The 23,728-nt window shown below is 47.3% G+C and overlaps 8 protein-coding genes across 8 annotated transcripts; 6 read left to right on the top strand and 2 right to left on the bottom strand.

Moving 5' to 3' along the window:
• Positions 1-222: 222 nt before the first annotated feature.
• On the top strand, positions 223-928 carry N7537_000974 (EKC/KEOPS complex subunit CGI121/TPRKB; the record flags this gene model as incomplete). Its single annotated transcript, XM_056892032.1, has 3 exons — positions 223-378; positions 440-562; positions 629-928. The coding sequence occupies 3 exons, from the start codon at positions 223-225 to the stop codon at positions 926-928; spliced, it is 579 nt and encodes a 192-aa protein (XP_056757027.1).
• Positions 929-1,661: 733 nt separating this feature from the next.
• slx4 lies at positions 1,662-4,313 on the top strand (the record flags this gene model as incomplete). Its single annotated transcript, XM_056892031.1, has 1 exon — positions 1,662-4,313. The coding sequence occupies one exon, from the start codon at positions 1,662-1,664 to the stop codon at positions 4,311-4,313; it is 2,652 nt and encodes an 883-aa protein (XP_056757026.1).
• Positions 4,314-4,688: 375 nt separating this feature from the next.
• Positions 4,689-5,352, bottom strand: N7537_000972 (putative C6 finger domain protein; the record flags this gene model as incomplete). The annotated part of the gene is made up of 3 exons (XM_056892030.1): positions 4,689-4,730; positions 4,831-5,091; positions 5,167-5,352. 3 exons carry the CDS (start codon positions 5,350-5,352, stop codon positions 4,689-4,691), a joined length of 489 nt encoding a protein of 162 aa, XP_056757025.1.
• Positions 5,353-6,965: 1,613 nt separating this feature from the next.
• Positions 6,966-8,068, top strand: N7537_000971 (ER lumen protein-retaining receptor; the record flags this gene model as incomplete). Its single annotated transcript, XM_056892029.1, has 3 exons — positions 6,966-7,065; positions 7,139-7,440; positions 7,499-8,068. 3 exons carry the CDS (start codon positions 6,966-6,968, stop codon positions 8,066-8,068), a joined length of 972 nt encoding a protein of 323 aa, XP_056757024.1.
• A 2,606-nt stretch (positions 8,069-10,674) lies between these two features.
• N7537_000970 (uncharacterized protein) lies at positions 10,675-11,954 on the top strand (the record flags this gene model as incomplete). The annotated part of the gene is made up of 4 exons (XM_056892028.1): positions 10,675-10,761; positions 10,837-11,517; positions 11,613-11,678; positions 11,745-11,954. 4 exons carry the CDS (start codon positions 10,675-10,677, stop codon positions 11,952-11,954), a joined length of 1,044 nt encoding a protein of 347 aa, XP_056757023.1.
• A 2,888-nt stretch (positions 11,955-14,842) lies between these two features.
• N7537_000969 (SANT/Myb-like DNA-binding domain-containing protein) lies at positions 14,843-16,180 on the top strand (the record flags this gene model as incomplete). The annotated part of the gene is made up of 6 exons (XM_056892027.1): positions 14,843-14,910; positions 15,349-15,718; positions 15,793-15,840; positions 15,901-15,933; positions 15,992-16,075; positions 16,139-16,180. 6 exons carry the CDS (start codon positions 14,843-14,845, stop codon positions 16,178-16,180), a joined length of 645 nt encoding a protein of 214 aa, XP_056757022.1.
• Positions 16,181-17,081: 901 nt separating this feature from the next.
• Positions 17,082-18,962, top strand: N7537_000968 (purine-cytosine permease family protein; the record flags this gene model as incomplete). Its single annotated transcript, XM_056892026.1, has 6 exons — positions 17,082-17,543; positions 17,607-17,757; positions 17,813-17,885; positions 17,943-18,056; positions 18,114-18,819; positions 18,879-18,962. The coding sequence occupies 6 exons, from the start codon at positions 17,082-17,084 to the stop codon at positions 18,960-18,962; spliced, it is 1,590 nt and encodes a 529-aa protein (XP_056757021.1).
• A 257-nt stretch (positions 18,963-19,219) lies between these two features.
• Positions 19,220-22,002, bottom strand: N7537_000967 (uncharacterized protein; the record flags this gene model as incomplete). Its single annotated transcript, XM_056892025.1, has 8 exons — positions 19,220-19,473; positions 19,554-19,644; positions 19,726-19,826; positions 19,957-20,115; positions 20,364-20,417; positions 20,568-20,786; positions 21,058-21,151; positions 21,208-22,002. 8 exons carry the CDS (start codon positions 22,000-22,002, stop codon positions 19,385-19,387), a joined length of 1,602 nt encoding a protein of 533 aa, XP_056757020.1. The 3' UTR covers positions 19,220-19,384.
• Positions 22,003-23,728: the final 1,726 nt, after the last annotated feature.

The following is a 23,728-nucleotide window of genomic DNA, read 5'->3' as shown; positions in this document are numbered from 1 at the left end:
TGTGATGGGGAGTGTCGAGAGTCAAGAATGAGGAGATGTTTAAATGTCGGGCCCACGGGTGAGTGATATAGAGGCGATTACTCATGTTCCGCCCGCGACCGCTTAAATCCGGAAAATTCCAGAATGAGTCACGTGAATCAAGAAGTGGGATGGGTTTGTAGACTCACGGTGGACTCATAGTGAACTCCAAGGCTCACTTTAATTTTTTTTTATCAGATCAGCATGGCCTCAGGTCTAGAGACGATTAGCCTGCCACATCTACCATTGATCCCCGTGCATGTTGCTCTATATCGCGATGTTCAAAATGCTGCCCATCTGAAAGGTCAACTTCTCGCCGGTCAAACAGAATTCGAGTATGCATTTATTGATGCAAGCATGGTAAGTTAAGTTGTCCTCGAGAACTAAGAAAAGGAACTAGTCCACTAACACTAAGTGACAGGTTCTGTCAAGGGCTCACGCCACTGCTGCAGTATTCAGAGCAGTTAATGATTACATGCACAATCGACTGAAATCTCATAATGTGCATTCCGAGATCGTGTTCTCATTGAACCCTACAAATAATGTAGGTTTCCAATCATAGAAATTAGCTGCAATTTTGCCACTAAAGCCGGGGCTAACACGGACTTAGATCACCGAATCGTTCCGTAGGTTCGGTATTGCCGATTCGACCAAAGACCTGCTAGTGATCAAGGTCTCTGTCTCTCCGGAGATAACACATGAATCTGTTGCGGCGCACTTGGACAGCTCGGTTCAAGGAACACCTGTGCCTTTTGATGACCAGACACTCTCCGAAATCTCTGATATCAACAAGATCAAGAAAGCGTACAAGCTGGGGGCTCTGCCTTCACCAACGGCCAAGGAGAATGATGAGGCTAAGCAACGACTCGAAAATTCCTTATTGAGTGCAATCGCCTTGAGGGGATCATGAGCAATTTCCTATATCAAGCAAACAAATTCACCGTGCCTAGAATTCATAAAATTTGCTCTGGGGCGAGTGGGAAATGCATTCATTTTCGAAGCTCGCGCTGTTGCTCTCTAGTGTGGGATATATTGAGCTACAAATTGGGTTCGACTTGAGAATATGCCCATCATCAATCACAAGCAGATTACCATGGCTTTTCTGATGTCTACTATTCCTCGGTCCCAAGATCGAGCAAAGAACACTCCGTATCTCCTTGTCGAGACAGTGCATGAAGTCAAGATAATGATGAATTAAATGAATTATTCCAGAGGCGCAAGGCATGTCTTTTTAGTTCGACGCCTCTGATCCTGTCCGTTTATCTAGTGTGATACAGGGCAATAAAAAGACAGTTATTCAAATGGAGAATTAGTTGATCCCATCAATCATTCAGCGTAAATGTATATAATATAAATTCACTTTGTTGGGGTTGAATGCAGTTGGTTACCCGGCCGAACTATGCAGTCAAATGGCAATGCAATGACTTTGCCAAGACCGCGGCTGATCGACCCTTTTACATCGAAACATTGAACTTGGTTCTCCAAACCGCTACTTCTCCAGCATACCCAACTTGCATACACTTTATACTGTTTTCCCTTCAGTCCAAACGTTGCCTAGGAGATGGCTGATATGGTAAAATCAAGCAGTACACGCGGCTCCCCCTGATAAATCTAGCAAACACCCAGAGACGCGACTCGGCACGATGGCCAGCATTGCAGATGTGATCATTCTGTCGTCCTCTCCAAATCCACCGCGGTCGCCAGGGCTGGGTAGGCATGATGCAAAACCGGTATATCACGTCTTGCCACGAGGTACAACGCCACCGCCAATACGCTCGACATCCGATTTGGCTCAACCTCATACGCGTTCCCGTTTTTTCTCCACTCCAATCGCGAGTACCAAGTGTCTTGAGGACGCGACGAAGCCGAAAAAGCGATCGACAAATAAGGGTCCTATTTCAAATACCAGCAATCAAACTGCACTGAGCAAACCGCGGCGGAAGGCAAAGAAAGCCGCGGATGGGCCAGGAACAATTACGCCTGGGGATCCCCTGCCAGAGACTGTTGGCACAAAAAATGACGCAGTGAAACCGACCAAAGGGCGTCCTCGAAAGAATGCCAAGAGCCATGATGCAGGAAACATGACTCTGGCTGGGAAAGTTACGAAGACAAGCGGCGATCTACCAGCAAAGAAATCCAGCAAAGGTGGGAAGAAGACGGTTGATACAAAAGTATCTCCTTCGGAGGATGTGCCCAAGAAATCTACTCCCAAGGAATCCAATGCCTTAGAAAAGGATGAGGTGTTGCACCTGGACGAGGCAGTGAGAAGAAGAATGGACTGGACACCACCAAGGGAGACCGCTTATGATTACGAGAAAATCGTTACCGCGAACGATGGTGGAAGCCAGGATAAAGATCATGATCCGAACCTTACAGCTGGGTTTGGCAAGCTGCTATCCGATTATAATTACTCTGGGTTAGCTTTGAATCGTCGCGACCTCATGCAGAATGCAAATGGTGGAGGACCAACAAAGCGTCGGCGGATAGAGCTGGTCAATCCTGAAATCCAAACATTACTCAATGGAAGATACTCTGATTCAAGTGATCAGGCATCTGCTCAAGGGGAGAACTCAGGAAAGCCCAAAAAAACTGCCAAGGGCAAACCTAAGAAGTTTACCACCTTAACGGCGCGCATGACTGCGCAATATTCAACAAATGATGTAGAAGAGGATGATCTGGTGATTGACTGCCTTCCGGATATCAGAACGACGAAAGGAAAACGAAAAAACGCCAAAGAGACAGAGAAACAGTCTTCATTCACTGTACTTTCCCCGGAAGCGGCTGTCGAATTTCTAAATGATCAAGATCTTGTATTCGGCACCTGCAGTCAATTGGAAAGAGATGATTCGCTACAGATTCTGCGAGAAACTCAGCAAGCCATCCGTGCCTCCGAAGGTCTTTCATATCCAGAGGGAACACGCGATAAGGACCGCAGGACGATCCAAGAATCATATACTCGTTCTGTATCAAGGTTGGCAGGCACCAAGAATCTGTGGTGTGTTGGCGCCAGGGACACCGAAGGATCTTTGATTCAACCAGAAACACTAAACGTGGTCGACTTGACGGATGGCGGAGAGCCTACTGCAAAAAAGAGCCAGGACAGCGCAGAACAAGCAAGCCAAAAGCCTCTTCGGAGAGACTGGTTCGAGCTTGAATTCGCAGATATAGATTCACCCCCAGAAAAGAGACCATCGTCGCTACCATTGATCGAAAGGGGCTTGGATTCAGACACGCAGGTTCAAACTCCAGCTCCGATTCCGGCAGCTACAGTTACGACTATGACCAAGGGCAAAGCCGCGAAGCCTGCAAAAGGAGCCAATAATACCCCGACTGAAGCGGTTTACTCCCAGCCAACTACCTCGCAGGCGCCCTCAATGCCACAATACACAGGATTTACAGACGCAGAATTGTCTAAACAGATCTCCACTTATGGCTTCAAGGCAGTCAGGGGCCGCAAGAAGATGATTGATCTCCTTCAACAATGTTGGGAATCGAAACACGGTAGTAATACTACCTCTGACAGCCAGCCTATATACCAACCCGAGCAACATAAAGAACCTGCCTCTAAAATGGACAATGTCCCCAAACCCACCGCAGCTGCGAAGACGAAGGCGACGGAGAAGTCTAAATCTGGAACATCTACAAAGAACCGAAAATCACTTGATTCGACAAAACCAACTTCTGCCTCGCGACCCAATCTCCAAACAAGCCCAACAAACACCTCGAGGGGGAAGCTTATCACTGGAACCTCCACATCATTCATTGATGTAGAAGAGATCCAAGACTCAGAGGAGGAAACCATCCCCTCTCCAAGTCAAGTACAAAAGCATTATTCCAAGATCTATTCAAAATCCAAGACAGGCAGCCAGGTGCAGCACCACTCCTTGGATATCCTTACAAAAACACCACCACCAAGTCCGACCAAGCAGAAGGTTGCTTCCTCTAAGATTTCAGTCAAAAGACCATTATCCTCTGCATCCATCACAACTACCCACACAGCAGAATCCCCTAAAGAAATCAGTCCGGGCGAAATATCTGCAAAGATCACTCAAGCTGTTCGCGTCCAGCCTCGGCTCTCGCCCCTGTCATCATCGCGCGGTAGCCGTAGTCGACCGACATGGCATGAAAAGATCCTCATGTACGACCCTATCGTTCTGGAAGATTTCACAGCATGGCTGAATATCGAGGGGCTTGGACTTGTGGGCGAGGATCGCGAGGTTGGCACTGCGTCTGTCAGGGAATGGTGTGAAAGCAAAGGAATCTGTTGTTGCTGGCGAAGGAATGCCAGTTGGTAAAAGGGCGATTGCATTGCGTTTCTATTTTGGATACCCGGTGCACAAATTGGGATTACATGCTCACACTACATATACCCATTGACATGTCCTTTTGGAATACAACATACAAATTGCTTTTTTCCATCTACTGTAAGAAATCTCTCACCCTTTATTTGGTTGAAGACGAAAAGTTCACTTTGTTCAAAATACAAGCGTTTATGTACTCGACCAACAAATCTTGTCACCATGTGCCATTCCCAATTTCTCGATCATACACTTCATCTCGGACAGAACAGGACGGATGCAAATAGGAAACCAAGCCCATGAGGCACGGGCACGATGAATTGTCTAGAATACAGCGCTAGCGAAAAAAAAAAAAAAAAAAAAGCATCACAATCACAGTAGGCTATGGTGATGATGTCTGGGATCGAGGTCCGGCTGGCAATTGAGTTAGCATTAAACCCTAAGATAAAGAACCAGAACGTGGATATTTCAGTGCAGTAAGCGGATTTCGGAGGGGAGAAGAATGTAGACATACCTCGTAGTGATCCGTGAGACTGTCTCTGTATGAACCGTCCAGACAATCCTGTAGTTGTGTGTTCTTCTGCTGAAGCTGTGTGATCTGCTCCTTCAGGTCCTCGGTCTGCTTCTTGAGATTCTCGATAAGAGCTCGCATTCGTCCAGCCTCACCACGCACCCAGGTCTCGCCAGTGACACGATCAGTGACTTTGCATGGGATGTTGAGGATAAGGCAACAGGCGCAGCCTGCAGAATCCGGGGTGCACTTCATCTTCTTGAGCTAGATACCAATTCAAAAGCGTCAGTATATTGTATTGAGTCAAGGCAACGTGATATCGGAATATGATAGGCATACCTTGCAACGATCACAGGCCTGGCCGACGCGATGTTGGGACTTCGAGACCTTGGCTCGCACCATGGCCGACCAGTCGGGCTCTGGGTCATAGCGGCTGCGGCGAGTCTTCTTGGTCTTCGGGGCAGTCTCTCTAGGAGCGTCGTTGACGGGGTCATCGTCGGGGATTGTAAAGTCCGGAGTGTCCATGATGAGATCGGATGGTCTCGTTCCTGGAAATGATGTTAAATTGCTTCCCATCTCGTCTTCTTATGCAAAGCACCGAAGAAACAGATTGAGCTTATGTCTGGGGGTTTGGAGCACTTGCCTTTCATTTTCCAGGCTAGTTTCAGGTAGGAGTCACTTTTCTTGTGTTTTCTTTTTATCTATCCAGAGAAACGGTCTGATTCAGATCTCATGCTATACACAAAGCTTTTGTCTTTGGTAAGATCCCTTTGTATGACATCGCTGCCTCAATGGAGCGTATGCCAAACGATTGGACTGTTTCGACCTGCTTTGTTGGATGTAGAGATTCTCACCCTGAGTCTCTGTATCAAGGACAGGGCCATTGTTGCATACTCTTGGATATTTTGCACGTGGCATACGGCCTCATTATTCTAAGAAATGCCTTATCCCTCCAACCCTTCGTTTTTCTTTGCCTCTCCCAATGAGAGTTGTTTATCGTTTTTTTATTCTTTCAATGGCTATACACCTTGTCTGAGAGGAAGTGAAACCTATCTCTCAGATCCCACATGAACGATAAGTTGGTTCTTCGCATTGGGTGTGGAATTGAAGTTATGTATATATTTTTATATGGCCCAATGATAATGGATTGGTAATTGTCAGTGTAATATGATTGTTTATACGTGGCTGTGCTCCCTCTCCAGCCCTTTATCAGGCTAACCTAATCAGCTACACATATAGTTCTTCAAGATCTTGCTCACATATACTATTTATTTGCGGACTGCCATTCCTAATGATGCGTAATAAGAATATTCGGCCGCTTAGGCGGCCTTGTCATGTCTAGATTATAGCACCGATAGAGAATGAACAGCCGGATGTCCACCATAACGAGCTCTCTATTGATGTCGTTGCGGACCGTCTTCTTTGGATCTCATATGTAGGGGATCCACGATAAGAGCGTCGAATTAACTTCTAACTCAAATATTTATCGAGTAAGTTGTACGTCCTCATCTTTCGTCTCTCTACTCCATCTCCTCCAAGATGTTTGGTAACTAGACTATATACCTTCTTAAGTGCAACATTGATCACAGTACGTTTGGTTCTTCGAAGTCCAACTGTCGAATTATGTATAATTTGTATACTTATTTCACATATTGTCAGAACCTCGAATATATACACATTGAGACTGCAATGTTGAACAGTGCATGTCAACCATAACTGGACACTAGGCAACAAGATAGAACCTTCAATAATATTAACACTTTCCTTGATCATGTAATAAAAATCAATTCACCATATTTCTCGCCATCTAACTACTCCAGTCGACTTACGTGCTGACGTCAACCTCACGTGAGGGGACACGCGGCCAAGCTCATGTGGATCGCCGATAACGAACTCCCCCAGTCACTCCAACAGCGCCAATAGACCTTCACTCGTTGCATCTCCCTGCAAGTTCATCTCATTGGGGGGAACGTACATACACAGAAAAAAAAACCCTTCTCTTCCAATCTATTCGACACCACTTGATTCTCCCATTCCGCCAGATACTTGGCGCTGACCTCAATGGTGATAGCTGGACAAGTGTCCACAGCCCGCGTCCCCAATTCACTGCTTGATTGTCCGATCACACCCCTACAGCCATGGTGGCCTGGAATATCTTTCGTATAATTGGAGATCTTTCTCATACAGGCTCGATATGTGTCCTGCTCTGGGCTATCCACAAGAATAAGAGCGCCGAGGGTTCGTGCACCCTTGTATCAATCCGATTACCTAGCCACCCTGCAGAGTTTACTGACACGGGCGTTTGATTTAGGCGTCTCACTCCTCACGCAGCTGCTTTACGGTGCCGTCTTCATATTTCGCTATCTTGATCTATTTGATTCCCACACGTACAAAAGCGGCACGTGGCACAGCATTTGGAATGTCTCCTTCAAGCTCTTCTACCTCATCTCGTCCTCATACCTGATTTTCTTGATGATGAAAGTATACCCGCGGACGAGAGAGAGGGAGCGAGCTTGGAAACTTGGTTTGTGGTCTGTGGCTGGGTCCGTTATTTTGGCACCTATCTCAATCTGGATTCTCGACACCGAGCCTTACAATTCATGGATCCTTGAGGTAAGCCGGAAAAGGTCGAAGTATTTATATCCGCAACCCAACTGATCCAACCATTTAGTTTTGCTGGGCTTTCTCCATCATTCTTGAGTCTGTGTGTGTTTTGCCGCAGCTCCTTCTCCTTCGCCAGACCACTGTCCCGACGGTGATCGACTCATATTACCTGCTTGCTTTGGGCTCCTACAGAGCATTCTACATCCTCAATTGGATAGTCCGCCTGTTCAACAAGGAGCCTTTCAATGATTGGATCGCGGTTGTATTTGGCATTGTACAGACTGCCTTTTATGTTGACTTTGCATGGGTATACTATTCGCGCCAGCGGGTCAAGCTTCGCAATGGTGGTGTCGTTGACTCCGAGGACTATGGGAACAGTTGGCTGGTGAATCGTGTAGTAAATTTCCGGGCATCGCGAGTCTCTGCAGAGGAAGAACAACACCTTCGAGACGAGGAGGAGGGAGTGGATGGTCAATCGAACCACAACCGGTGGGGCGCTCGTGGTATCTCCATCGCAGCCGATGATACCCTGGAAACCAATGGTCACAATAAGGGACATCATCATGATGATAGTTTAGATGGGTTTTCGGGGGACGAGGACGAATTTGAAGATCACAGGGTGAGCAATCCTCGTTAAGTGATGATTTTCTATGTGCAAATTTGGTCACAGCATGGCATAACTATATGTCTTTGCTGGATGTTGCGCAGAGTCTTGGACTCAAATTGGGTTGCACGGGAAGACCCGCTGCCATTCTAGTTCGGTTATCTCCCGGGGTTTGATACCCACCTTTTGATTTCGGGGCCCTTTTTGTGTGATAGAATTAGGAAATGAGAATATGTATGGAGCATTCCGTGCTCTGGCCCCAAATTTATGGGGGCCATTTTTGCTCAGCCTACACCGTTTCACGGACCTACCCGGGGTTTATTTGATGTCATTTGATGTCACTTGTAGCCCGCTATGGATCCTGATTTTCCTTTAGTCTCTACCTACTCTGTAGTTAGTAGTCCTGTACTGTCTTGATTTAGTCCACATGCATGGAAATCGGTAGTTCTACATGTCAGATTTTTGGGGGCTTTTTTTTTTCTTAGCTGCCGCTTTTATGGAGGCTCTCTCCTCCGGGTTCCCGAGATTATTACATTACTGGGGTGTCTACTGATCTCGGAGCCATACCCAAAGGAGCATTCAGCCCCCGCAAAGTGTATCTTGAATAGATCATCACATAAGATAATGTCAGAAATAATAGAAGTCCCTATACAAGGGCGAAAGTGAGACACAGCCAATAATACATGTACAACATAGTCAATACGGCTGGTCCACATAGTGCACCCGGAAAGGAACGCTGATCTTTAGAGCCTCCCGAGTTTCTTTCGATTCATATTTGGAGTTGTAGGTTGTAGCTCTCGAGATACTTAATATACTAGGGTTGACGACGATATTGTGTTACAGGCCAATGTTTTGATGAGTACTTAATGTAAACTCAATATCTCACGGTATCTAACCCCAGAGCTGAATTGGGGGCCAAATGCACTATCCAGAAGAAATATCCTCCAAGATTGATTCAACACTATCCAAGATTGGTGGGAGCTCTCAACTCCCATGCAGTGTTTCGGTTTTTCCTTTCTTTCAAAATTGTAATGTGCAGATAGATCAAAAAGAAGTGAGCGTATTATTTCAGGTCCAGACACGCCTGGCCTTTCCTTGGGCGCTTAGAAGCACGACGTGGCTCGGAGAGCCTGACCGAGATGCCCCGGAAGCAAACGACCGCCGGACATGTGGAGATTTGAGACCTAATAGGAAGGAGAAGGGAAAAAAAAAGGATTTTTTGCTCGATCCATACAGAAGCACGCAAAAAAAAAAAAAAAAAAAATCACAAAGAAAGTTCCAAGGTTGTTCTGCACCTTCGAGATGACCAGGGTTTACCGGGTGTTTGCATCAGCGCTTAACCAGCGGTCATGAATTCTCCGTGGACAAAGCCACCAAGCGGCTCGTGGGGTCTTTCTCAGCCTCAGAAGAGTTTTGGATCATCTATGGCCAGTCGAGAGGCGCCCGTCTTGAACAACGCCTTTGCATGGAGAATGTGAGAATGCATGGAGGATCGTGATCCCTTCTTCTTTCCCACAACCGGTGTGTTGGAATCTAGCGTCAAGTTTGAGGGGTTTTCTTTCTTCTTTTCTTCTGGTGGGGGCTGCCAAAATGAAACAATTTTAGAGTAGGTAGGCTGTCAACGAGGCTGACTTGTGCAGAACATTTCTGAAATGGGGCCATATCGGCTTTGGGGGCAGTTGAATGTTTTATGTCTAACTAGAGAAGTAAAAATGAAAGATCTATTTTGGAATTGATGGGCTTAGTGTAGATATTATAGATATTATAGATATCATAGATATTATAGTCTATATGTTATAGATGTTATGGATGTTATGGGTGTTATGGTTTTGATGTGGGATCCCTCCATAATCCACTGGACCTCTCCAAAGCTCTAAGCGCTACGCTTTGTCTCTTTTGTGGAGGATCATCCACAACCCTAAGCAGCACACGTTTTTTCCCCCTACCTTTTTTGCTTTTTATTTTACTTTTCTATTTTGCTTTTTTATTTGGCCCGTTGTAGTGGGTCTGAATTCATAGATTCACTTTAATTCCTATTCACCGTGCAGAGTCTGAGCCCCCGGCCAGGGATGGGGGCGGAATATGGATATCAACATTGGACTATTGAGTCCGCAGCGCTTAAATATAGGCTCTCGTCGAGTCTTCATGGGTCTCCCTACATTCTAATGCGGCACAGCGCTCGTCGGCGGTACTGATCTCTGTTTTGGTGCCCTCTGAGCCTATGGTTAATACCTCGACTGATTATTCACATCTTGCCTCACGAGGCATCCCGGTGCTGGCTGTGATATCTCTCGAAGTGGAGGACAGCCGGACTTGCGCTTCTTGCTTGCTTTTAAATCTTCCCCTCTTTTTCTTGCTCGCATGAATCTTATAAGATCCGCTACCGTCGATGGTTGGGAAGGTGAATCTTTCTTTTCAACATTCGGAGCGAAAGACCTTGTTGATATACACATACCCTAAAGACCCAGCAAACCTTAGTCTGTCAACCGCCTGCAGTCCCACATTTTCCCTTACCTCGAGTTTCACATCTCGTTTCATATTCTGCTGCTTCGGCGTTTATTCTCCCCACCCAGACAACGCAGTGGACTGTGAATCACCCCGTGTTTTATCTGCCGCTGGAGTTGAAACCAGTCGACACTATGTCTAATCGCTCGGATATCCCCTGCACCGAAGAGATGACAGAGTACTATGAAGGCATCCCAGCTCATTGGCCCACAATGCCAGCGGTATGTACCTTATGCACCTTTGAAACAGGACATTGTATACTTCCACAACATGAGCTGACCTCGTATACGATCTAGACCCCGTTCATAGGAGTCACCAGTCCTTACTGCACAGAGCCTCTAGCTCCGAATAGCCTCCTGACACCAATCAGTCTTCCGGATGGCTCGTTTCGTCCCAGCCCAGCAATCAGTAGCCACTCGCAGGGCTACCACACGCAAGAATACCAGTATAGCCTCAATGATCCCCTCTCAGCCCCACTGGGTCTCGGTATCTCTGCACCATTCCCGAGTGATTTCCCCCAGTCTTCAGCTCCCGATACTGCCTACCTGTACGCTCCGGATCCAAGTGGCCGCCAGCATGGCGTGACACAAACGCCTAGCCAGTCGCCACAGGGTCCACCAGCCAAACGCGCCAGACTTCCGTCCTTGGAGACGCCATTACGCGAGCAGCCAAGCAACTCACCAGTGAGCATCGCTCCTAACCCAGAAGGCGTTCTCCGAATGGAGCAAGATCGCCAGCACGTCCAGCCAACTTCACACATACTCCCCAAGATCCGGGCCCCAGGCCGTGGGCGACGCGACCCCCAAGCAGAAGATGAAGACGCATTTGTAGAAGAACTGCGAGATAGACACACGGCCTGGAAGGTCGTGCGTCAGGAATTCCGGGAGAGATTTAATAAAGATGCCTCCGAGGCCCGCCTGCAGATGCGTCTTCATCGCCGGCTCCGAGAGCGAATGGTGCGGTGGGAAGAATCAGATGTGAGTATGTACCCCCCGCAACACATAGTATAAACAAGCCGTGTGAGCTGGAGTATATATGTGGAACAGTCTGTGCTAATATGTGACTTCGTTAGATCAAACTGCTAATCGACGCCCATGGGATCTGGGCAAGAGATAAATTCCATTACCTTTCAGACAAGGTGAGATTTCCTATGCCCACATGGTATAGGAAATGTTCTAATGTGTCTTTTGATCTTCTTCTTCAGATGAAAGAACTTGGCGGTACTAGACTGTACTCGCCCGATCAATGCAGAACTCAACTTCGACTTCTAGACGCGAAAAAACAACATCGTGATCGCTCGAGTGAATCGCCATCTGCTATGTCTGACCCTGCTCCTATGACACCTACTGTGTCTCGAAAACGACCTCGAGCTCAGTCCCTGGAGCTAGATATTGACGAGGAAGCGACCTTTTAGATTCATGAACCATAATTCTTTTTTTTGGGACTTTCCTTCTTCTCTTTTCATTTTCTCATTTCTTATTGCCCATTCATTTTCAGTTCGATTTTGTTATTTTCTTTTTCTATGGTCTCTTTCTTTCTTTTCTTCCCATTCTAAGATCAACCTGATTGACCTTTACCTCGACTCTTTACCGCGACTCTTTACCGCGACTCTTTCTCCCATTATTGTCACGATAAGCTAGCCTTGGATTTGAGAGGACTATGTTTGCACAGCTGGAAGATATTGCTTGTTATTACACCATTCTCTATATATTTTATTCTTATCTTTTTACCTTAAAATTCACTGCTCCATACACTACTCCATACACTGGATACCTTAGATTAGCCAATTGCGTAGTTTTTAGTGATTATGAGGCAGGTTAGACTTTTGACCCTAGATACATCCATAGATGTACATACCTACGACATAACCAAGAAATAGCGTCATTCTAGGAGCAAGCTCTTTAATACTTCAAAATAAATAGGAAGGAATAGAAGAAAGAGCGCACACAAAGCAATAAGGTGGCGATAGATAGTAAATGATCAGAACGAAAGAGTGTGAGACTATCAAACGTAGGCTAGCCCGATACTACTGGCCTATAGACACAACACTTTTACATAGCCGTGTCGATCAGGTTGGCATCTTGCTGCACCAAGGTATCCTGCTGCTTGGCCAAGGTTGGGGTATCACTTAGAACGGCTATATATTTACTCTAAATGTCAACTCTGATACATACGACCATAAGGTGTGGAAAACAGGGCTTCTCGTCTGCTCAGCCGTACTTGACCACACGCCAGTGAGCTAGCAATTAAGTAAGTGAGCACCAACCATCCTCACTGTTGTATGTTTTTGTTGTTTTGTGTGTCTTGTTGGTCCCCCGTAACTCGATGGTGGTTTATTGCGGTCGCTGCATTCAATTATGAGTGAGTGATGTAGCTAGATAGCTAGGTGAATGCGAACAATAATGCACTCGCTTGCTTGACAATCAACACTATTTGAAGGTATAGTTATAGCTGGCAGTCTCAATTTTAAGTTGGTAGAAACTAATCGTGAAGAACGCGACCCTTCGATAGCTAGTCGAATATGCAATTTCTTTGGTCTCTAACAAGGTTCTCTCTCTCAAGCGTCAACTTCATCTATAGAGTTATTAATGTCCGATCTAAGAGGCAATCGAAGCAAACTTCCTTTTCCGAACTTAGTCCGGTACCGTCTATGCCTTCTATAACTATTAGGTAGAATTGCCCGGTTCTGTCCTTAGATACGGTTTAGAAGTTCAAAGGACATTTTCTAGAGTTGTTCTAACGTCTGTGTTATTTATACTAGCAATAAGCTTGATATAGGAACTCCAAAATTTTGTTTATAGCGAGCCTAGAACTGAATATTCTTAATATTCCTAGATTTGATAGCGAAACCTTTCCAATTCGTTAAAATAGGGTGATGCAAGTCATATTTACCCCCAGCGACCCTTGGCAGTATCTTTTTCGCATTGATAATGTGCTGCACTAGGAAGAATCCAGCACACCTGATCCTCTGCATGTATTATCCTCCTAACTGGAGACACTCGATCAGTACGACTTGATATCTCCCAGTTAATTGACAATGCCAGGAAATTCAGTACCCCTAGTCGGCTTGGGCATTGGCGATCTTTTCGGTTGTCACCGATGGGAGATTGACAGGGGGATAGACTGGCTTGTGTGACAAAGAAAATACTGGGAGGATTCTGAGAGGTTGGGCTTGAATATATACACGCCTTGGATGAACCCCGCGCGGTATTAAACAAAAGGAAAAGCTGATAGGGTCCTCTAGACCCTCTACCCCATACCGGGCACGCCCTCAACAACGACCTGCAGGGGGGGGGGCAGAGAGGGGAAATGGTACCCCGGTGGCTTCACTCCGTACACGCAACTGTCTTGTGGCTGATCTAGCCTGCCAAGTCTCGGGTTGGACGGAGACTTCTACTTCTGTCAATTGAATGATGGTGATTGCGGGATGATTTCCCGGGGCTACTGGATGGCTTTGCAATAATTCGGCCCTCGGGCGCGTCGTTGACTCGCATTGGGCGTATCTTGTCATCCTCGCACGGTGTTGTGAGATCTCGCCGGGTCACCGGATTCTGGAACAGGCCACTCGCGGGTCTCTTCGGCCCAAATGTCTCAAGGAATCTGCCGGACGTAGTTATCTTTGCTTCTGCATCTTGACGTCGGTCGAATTGGATCACAGGACGAGTCATCAATTGTGACAGGGCCCCTGTCCGGGCATCGGTTCCTTGGCCAGGGAAGAACGGGTGGAATGCACCGGAGGGAAGTGGTTAGAGGCGTATTTGAATCGACGCTGAATTTTAATTTGATTACATTGAATAGTCTACATTTGATATAAGAAAATACATATCAAGGGAGGAATTTAAGAGTGACAGAGATATAGAGGTAATAGAGGGGTTACAAGTAAAGCAAATCGACCCTAGAAGATTAGAATGATCTTCAAAGAAAATCAAAACATTTCAAGTTTAAACCCATCAACCATTTAGACCATTTAAACCATTTAAACATTAAACACTTTAAACCATATAAACTATATAAACATTCAAACTATATCAATATATAAACCGTATATCCAAAACATATCTTGCTATTACTTTGGTTGTTGTGATATGAGGTGACTCCATCCCCGCTCTCTGCCTTTCCTCACAACTTCCTCTCTCCTCTCCCTCCTTTCTCTTCTGTAACCTTGTCTCTCTCTCTCTCTCTCTCTCTCTTTCTCACTATTGTGCTTTTCAAGTCTCTATCTTCTTTTCCCCTTCCTTTTCTTGGGGGTCCCTCTCAACCTTGCCTTCCCCTCAAAATCAACCCCATCACCCTTCCAGCCTCATGTTCTCCCCGTATTCGGAAGAATTCGAGGTCCCCGAATCGACACTTCGACCATGCGATTTTGACCTGTGAGCATGCCCTTTGACTTCCAACCCAACCCAGATAAGAGTTAAAAACACTCCGGTCGGAGTCTGGACTTCCCTGTGTCGCGATCTATACCTTTCTATTGTCCCTGTTACCTTTGTCAATCTGGTTCTGCCTGGGATGCGCCTGTGTCATCATCTTTAGTGTAACGCTTCCCGAGAGTTGACCAAGGCGCGTCAGTACCAGATCCTGCTAACCCCCCTACGCGGCCTTTTTGTATGTACAGATGAATCGGCACAGTGTGATTGAAAACCGCGTGTGTCTTTCACCATGTCGTAAGTCCCTTCGTCTGTGATCTCCGTCCGGCCTCCAGCTGTGGGAGGGAGACTGAGTTGGAATTCAAGTGCACTGGGTCGCGTTCTTATTACATTGCTTCATCTCATCTTATGTTTCTTCTGTTTTCTGACTATCTGCCCGATTAGTTCCCCCCCGACATCTAAGCGCCTCAAGACATCGGCAACTACCAGCGCCCCCCCGCATATGCTTGCTCAACAACAGATCCATCCATTTCATCGCGTCCCAACCTTCGAAGGCATCCCGATCCCTACTGCTCCTATACCTCAACAAAACCCCGGCGCTTCGCGCAAACGTCCTCCTTCTCCCTCGGGATCGTCAGCTATGATGGCAGCCCCAGGCAATCCTGCGGGTGGGATTGATGACCCCGGCACCATTCCCACGGTCGAGTCTACGCCCAAGAAAAAGGGACGCACGAATACCCCATGGACTGCAGAGGAGGAGCAACGGCTTAAGACAATGCGTGACGCCGGGCGTAGTTGGAGTGAAATCGCCAAGGTGCGCGCGCACGGCTTTTTTATAGGCTGAAACCATCCGTTGCTGACCTGGGCTTTTTTTTTTACTTGTCGCAGACTTTCCCGACCCGAACCGAGGGCAGTGTCAAGAAGCATTGGTATAAGGTACGCAATAACAAGCGGATTTGGTAATACCGGGTCTCGTCTTACTGACACCTTACCCAGGACATGCACTACGCGGAATTTGCCGAAGATGAGGTATGATCCCGATTTTTTTTTAATGTCCGTTGTCGCATCCGCCTCTGACGTCGCACAGTCTGTGAAGCTTCGTGAAGCGATCAAGGAGTACGAGGCGAATAAGTGGAAGGTGATCGGTCAGAAAGTGGGAAAGCCTGCCAAAGTGAGTATCGGAATTTCCTGCATGTCATTGTGCATCCCATCTAATCTAGATATTTCCCGACAGGCCTGCGAACAGTATGCCAAAGAGCATTTCAAGAACGTCTGACCACGACGCCTCTGACGAAGTGATGATATCTTTTTCTTAGCATCTTTTTTATGAATTTGGCATTCTCTCCTCCGGATTCCCTGCAATTCCAGAGCGATGCAAGTTTCATCGGTGGCCGCTGGAGGCCACTGATTTTACCAGGCCGGTGGAGTTGGTGTGATCTGGATCTCTTTATTTCAATGTTATTCTTGAATCTCCTTTACATGCGCTATGAATACCTGCGCATCCTGTTTTTTTTTTTTCGCGATCACGTTTTCCCTCCGAGGCGTTGTCTGTTTTGATATGACAAGCGCTGTTTTCTTTTGGCACTTTTGTGTCCATCAATACCATATGATTCCCACTGGTTCCAGTATGAGGAAATTGCATAAGCAGAAATCAGAAATCCCATTGTGTTGTAAATAGTATATACCTACATAGTATATACCTATATAGTATGTAGTAAGGTGGAGGCGGGAAATCCAAATGGGACTTATTTTTTTCCCCGCGGCAATCAAATCTTCCCCCATTTTTTCCCCCACGGGAAATTGATCGCTTTTCACATCGGTTACTTGCTGTTACCTGCTACTTTATTTTGAACTTGAAAAAAAAGACAGTTGATTCCACAGGTAACCTAAACCCTGTGTGATTGCCTGATCAAGTCCGCTGACCCTACAGTGTGTTCATAGTGACTCTTCGCGGAAGGTAACACAACCTGTGACAAGGGACGGCTACCATGAAGACGAGTAGTGTGGTATTCTCTCACGATCAAGGTATCTAGGACAAGCCTCCTGCATGAAGACCGGTGTTCGACTATTGTCGTTCTGAGAGTATACGGTTAAACTTGATCTGGGTAATTCCAGCGAAAGGACTCAATGCGCTTTTTCTCTCCGGAAAATAGGTGTGATACTGACACAATCGCAGCATGGCTTCAGAAAATGAAATCACCGCCCTAGCGGTGCACTCCAACAAGGAAGACCTGACGAAATTCGCGCCTGAAACCCCCGCCGTGGCCAACAAGGATGAGGGACTCTACGGCGAGACCGCGACCAATCGCCGCAATCCCGTCGGATCACGATTGGGCTCCGTTCTTAGAGCTTTTGAGAGCCAGCTCATCGAGTATAACCTGGAAGCGCGTGGTATCGAACGAGTTTCTGCGGATGAGCGCATGAAGCGCCACACGTGGATGTCGTATTTGCAGGCCTTCTTGCTTTGGATCTCTATCAACCTTGCACCCAATAACATTACCCTCGGGATGTTAGGGCCTGCCGTGTATGGTCTCAGCTTCCGGGACTCGGCACTTTGTGCTGTCTTTGGCGCCTTGGTTGGTTCCATCGTCTCCTCTTGGATGGCTACATGGGGACCCGTTTCCGGGATCCGGACATTGGTGCGTAGCACGTATTGAATATGTTGGACTATTATTTGGTTGAGAGGGCTAATTGGTGGCCAGGCTTTTGGAAGGTATTCGATGGGCTGGTGGCCTAGCAAGATCATTGTTCTTTTGAACCTTATCCAAATGATTGGATATGGCTTGATTGATTGCGTCGTTGGCGGACAAATCTTGTCTGCTGTCTCCCCTGGTGGCATGTCCGTAGCTGTCGGTAGGTAATTTTTGAGCCTGATACATTAATAGTGATGCTAACCTTGATATTATAGGCATTGTGATCATCGCGGTTATCAGCTGGGCTGTGGCAACATTCGGTATCCAAGTCTTCCACTACTATGAACGGTTAGTATGACAGGTTATTGCCACAAGGGACAGTGTCACTGACAGGCCACATATTAGATTCGCCTTTTTGCCCCAAGTAATTGTGGTTTTCGTCCTTTTCGGGGTATCATCCGTGAAATTTGACTTGTCAACCACATCTATCGGCGATCCCCGGACAGTAGCTGGCAATAGGTGAGTGTGCATCTCAGATCTAAGAATCGAAGTCCGCCTCTTCTAACATTGTTCCAGGCTGTCCTTCTTCTCCATCTGTCTGAGCGCCGCAGTCACCTACGCCCCACTAGCAGCTGACTTCTTCGTCTACTACCCCGAAAACACCTCTCGGGTGAAACTATTCAGCTTAAGCCTGGCAGGCCTCCTCGTCTCCTTCGCGATGGCCCTAGTCAGCGGCGTCGGGCTTGCCTCGGGCATCTCCGCACACCCAGAGTACTCCGCCGCCTACGAGCAAGGCCAAGGAGCACTAATCGTCGAAGGATTTGGCCCGCTGCACGGCTTCGGAAAATTCTGCTCCGTGATCTGTGCCCTCGGCCTAATCGCCAATACCGTCGCGCCCACTTACTCCGCCGGCATCGACTTCCAGATCCTCGGTCGCTACGCCGAGGCAGTACCACGCGTCATCTGGAATACCATTGCCGTTATTATCTATACCGTCTGCGCACTCGTTGGCCGCAGCAACCTCTCTGAGATCTTCACCAATTTCCTCGCTTTGATGGGCTACTGGGTTGTCATCTGGATTGCCATTGTCCTCGAGGAGCGATTCATCTTCCGTCTCCGCACTGGCTACAACTGGGGGATCTGGCGGGATCCGTCTAAGCTTCCTATTGGAATTGCGGCTTTCACTGCCTTTGTTGTTGGCTGGGTGGGTGCCGTCTTGTGTATGGCGCAGGTGTGGTACATCGGACCCATTGCCAAATTGGTCGGTGAATTCGGTGCTGATGTAAGTTTGAATCCCACTTCCCATCTGTGTGTCTTTGATTTTAACTAAATATTCGCTAGATGGGTATTTACGTCGGGTTCTGTTGGACTGCGCTTGTTTACCCTCCCCTCAGATTCGTCGAACTTCGTTTCGTGGGTAGGTAGGCATTGGCTGATATATGATGTCACATATTTCAACTCAGTCTTGCTTCTCTTTTGGACGAGGCTTTACAGGTCTCATTACATATTTCTACTACTGATCCTTTCTAGATACACATGTACATTAGATTGAAAGTAATAAAAGTATTTTTTTTCCATCTGCAGCAGTATTCCTAACTCCAGCATTTAAGACATTCTACTAACAGGAGCATCAGCGGTACCCCATCTCATAGCAACTACAAACCCACACAGACAATGATAGGTCAAAAGTAACAACCCCACCCACACTCTCATTTCATCTACTAGAGCACTATAGTACAAAAGAGACGGAGGAGTCACCGAGACAGAACAGAGACAGACACGCAGCATAATGTTGACACTGTATTGGGATTTCCAAGCAATAACCAAAGAAAATCGCCATTAAAGATTTACCGGTACCAGTAGTCGGGCTTGACGTAATCGGCGAAGGTCTTGGGCTCGACGTGAGGGGGGTGGTGGTGACCGTGGTCGTGGTCGTCTGAGAGCGAGAATGTTAGCACAATCAACAAATTATCATATACTAAGGCAAAAAAAAGAGAAAGAGATTGGGAAACATACGGGCGTGGGGGTCCTCCTCGGGTCCGATGTAGTTCATCTTGACCACGTTGCCGCACTCGAGGCAGCGCTCGATGGGGCGCTCGCGGGAGACCTAAAAGGCGTAGAGTCAGTCTCTAGAGCCGGATATATGAGCCTGGTTGGGCTTGGTTGGGCTTGGTTGGGGCGGTCATACGGTCAGCCAGTTAACCTGGTGGGAGTCTGCGGGGAAACCGGTGCAACCGGCGTACTGCTCATCACCGGCGCTGTTGACGATGATGGGGTCTTCGATGGAGCCTGCATAAATCCACTCATTTGGTCAGCCAATGTCTCGGTCTTCGTCATGGGGCAACGATCATGCGATTCCGCCGTATTTGGTATTCAGGAATTGCGATGAGAAGTTGAGGGAGATGTGAAGGATTCATACCCTTGCGGGAGGCATCAAGGGGACGCATGTCGAAAATGTCAATGCCCTGCATCTTTCCGATGAGCTCCAGACGCTCGAGACCGGTGGCCTGGTCGACATCGGTGGGAATTGTACCGGGCTTGGCACCCGGAGCAAAGAGGTCATCCTCGCTCTTGATCTCTATATATTAACAAGAGGAATAGGTCAGCATTGTGTTCTGTAGATATTTCTTGTAGATATCCACTTGGGGTAGAATGATGAGCCTGGCCCGTGGCTCAGGAAAAGTATCCGCATGACCAGCACCCGAGGTTCCATAGCGTCTAATTGCACGCATATGACTCGAGCAGGGGAATAAATGAATATTTCTCAAGCCACAGAGGCCAGAAGAATAGCAATTGACTGCTATGGGGATCTGGTAAAGCACTAACCCTCGAAGGTCAGGATCTTGCCCTCCTGCTTGGGAGTCCACTTCTTCTCATTGGCTATAAAAGTTTCGCGTTAGATGATGAGCACAACAGATATTTCAGACCAATTGACTGCAAAAAAAATCACCCCTCGTGTTGTGGTCGGGGTGCGCAGGGATTGGAACAGTTGTGCGAAGGTCGGATCATGCCATTTGAGGAGTCACGTACAGCGAATGATGGAGGAAGAGAAGGGGCGCTGGGCAAGGGTGAAAGCGCGAGCAGGCGAGCGCCTTGCGAGGGCAGAGGCTGTACGTTGGAGGAACATTGTCCTGGAGGTAATGGGGAGGATGACGCGGGGCGTTTGGGGCAGGAGAGGGAGTTTGGAGGTTTGAGGTTGGGCGAGTTTGAAGCCGCTTTGGTCCGACCTCCTGTGATTGGCTGGCTCAGCTATCCAATAGGACCACGAATGATGATGAGTCAGCCCTCCTGATTGGCAGAATATCGGAAGCTCTGTACGGGCGGCAGCAGCTACGAGCGGCAGAATGTCCGTTTCGGAACACCTAGGGCTTCTCTGTGTAGGGCACGGGGGTGACATGACATATTGACAAAGAATAAACCAAGGAGACACATGCTATAACCCACAGTATAATAAACAAGTTCCTCTAAACTACAGAAAGACACCACCGACATCATTCAAGCTCTTCGCCTCTCAGCTTACACGCCGCTGGTGGTATACCAGGCCCAAGCCTCCGGGCAATGTGTGCCCATTTGTTGTCCTCATACTCCTCCAGCGCCTTTTTCAGTTTTTGATCCTGTCTTAGGAGTTAGCAGAACCCCGGTTTCTTAAGTTATATGGCGACAACCATACCAAAGCATCATCCCAAACCACGTCCCTTTCCTTCAATTTGGTACAGTAACGGACTTGCAATGTTTGTTGTTTTCGCCCTGGAAAGAAGCACTCAATCTGCCGCCAGGAAAACTTCCAGTGCTCCTTCAGGGCTACCAACATCTCATCTTCCTTGTGACCGAATCTGGTCTTTGGTGCTTTTGGCTCAGGGTATGGTGTAGGCACGCCTGGAAGGTCCATGAAGCTACGGTCGATTTGCGGCAGGTATAGTTCAGAACCCTGATCAACAGAGCTTGTACCAACCAGTGATTGGGATGGTAGTCGATGATGGTGATGCTGTTGCTGGAGATCAGCCTGGAGGTAGTCCTGGTTCGATGTCTGGGGGGAAGACGAAGGGCCGACGTGATCGGCGTACGTCAGATCGGTTGATCCGCCTGCTGGAGCCGATGGGTCACCCATGGGTAGATTTTGCAGGATAGGTGGGTACCCATAATTATGATCAGTGTCTTCATTTGGCCCAGGCCCACTGTCGGTACGTTGTCGTTTTCTGCTACCCTGTATTGGGGAGAGTCTATAACCGTGCGTGTTGTAATATGAGCCCGGCTGGTGTGGCGGCGAGTGGTTCGTAATAAAAGTCGATGGCGGCCCAAAAGGTGGCTGGGTTGTATCAGAGTGGTAGCGAATTCCAGGCCGATCTTGGAGCAACTGCGCTCCGCCGTAGGAGATGATATCCTCCCGATTCGCATCCTTATCACTGCCATGTGGAGCGTAGTTAACCATGAAGCCTCGATAAGGGTCCGCTGGTGTTGTAGACATATATAAACAACACCAGGGCCTGAAGCCCCAGCAAGTGGCTTGAGTGGCTGTTGGGAGATGAACAATTTCAGGGCGTGTTTATTTCCCAAGTGTCTCTTTCGAGTCGAACGGCAAACCAAAAAATTGACCTTTGCTGTTGCATAAGAAGACGATGCGAAGAGAAACTTGCCTATATATGTAATCGCAATGGAAAAGAGAAAGGGCTCGACCCGTTGACGTGCAGAAGAGGATAGATAGTGTTACTTGGGGTCAAACTGTAGGCAGGTCTTGCAGAAGAACCAGCCATACATAATATACAATAGGGTGAAGTAACAAAAATATTTATGCCTAGAATATGAGCGAACGAAAAACCAAGAGATGGACATATCTATAACAACATCTGGAGAGCCCCCCCCTGAGAGAAATCCAACCCTGTGCCGGTGACCAAGCTGGAGCGTGCGTTGCTGGGCTGATTCCATCAGTCTCCAGTGGACCGGGCTGCAAGAGCATTCTGAATCATCAAGTATTTCGCGATAGGCAGGTTGTATCCCATATTTCCGACCTCCATAGGCGTTTTTCTCCCTTTGCTTCCGCACAGACTCCCAACATCAAGGGGAGGGGTTCAAAAAAACCTTCGAAGCGGTAGAACCTCCCCCGAAAGTATTGTTGGCAAAGCGACTATTAATGGGGGGTAAACACCAAGCGCAAAATATGGGACCAGGATGAGTCTAGGGTCAAGAGTCAAGAGCCATGACAAAAAAAAAAGACACGGTAGACAGGTGAAGCCTGTCAGACTTCGGGGACATAGCAAATCAAAGGGCTCATTCGTCGGACCGATCTTCCATGCAACAGCGCCATATTGCTGGGAAAAGAGGCGGACATATCGTATCGGCTGATTGAGACGGTATAGGCTAGTGGAGTAAGCGATGGCAAGCTATTCTATTGCACCGGGTTTCTTCGGAGCCAAGGCCTGCGGAAGTCAATCACATATGCCCAATAGAATAGAACAAGAGAACAGGGGGGTGAAACATATACCCGAAAACAAGATTAGCGTTTGGACTTGACAAAGTCCAACGTGGTTGGAAGAAAGACATTGTTATGATCGTAATGGATCATTGGAGGAGATGAGAGTTAAGTTGGGTCACATCAACTTTTTCCAGCCACACTCCTCTCTCACCCTTTCGCAGACCCTGTTGGATTTGTTGGATTTGTTGGGTTTGTTGGGTTTGTCGAATGGAAGATCAGGAGATGTAATTCGGAAGGACTGCCGAAATGTGCTAGCTGCATGCGGCCCGTCATCAATAAAAAAAGAGGTCTGATGCATCAAAGCGGAGAGCTTAGGCAGACCTCGATTTCAATAGATGCATAGATATATACATATATATATATTTTCTTTTCTATTTCATTCGGACTTTCGGCTGAGTTCTATAGTCCTGTTGGGCGCCTGCTTAGGCACATACATTGCGGCAATCTTTATAGGGTGAACCAGTGCATTCCGAAGCCAACCGCATCCTCGTATACTTACAGGAGGACTGATTAACTTATTAGAGAAATAAAATGAAAAGAAAATTGATGTGAACAGGGAATGTATTCGCAAAAGGAAATTCGTACTGTACAAATCCACACTGGCCTTTTTCCTAGGTTCTCGCTGCAATACATGAATTATGGTTGTCGTGATACAAGAACCCAAAAGAAAAAAAAAAAAAAAAAAAGAGTACAAAAAAGACAACGCTTGGAAAATAAAGAG

This window comes from Penicillium hordei, assembly GCF_028827395.1.
Source record: "Penicillium hordei strain IBT 12815 chromosome Unknown utg000001l_segment0_segment0, whole genome shotgun sequence".
Lineage (NCBI taxonomy): Eukaryota > Fungi > Ascomycota > Eurotiomycetes > Eurotiales > Aspergillaceae > Penicillium > Penicillium hordei.
The sequence above is the reverse complement of the archived record's forward strand: the minus strand, read 5'-3'. Positions and strand labels throughout refer to the sequence as shown.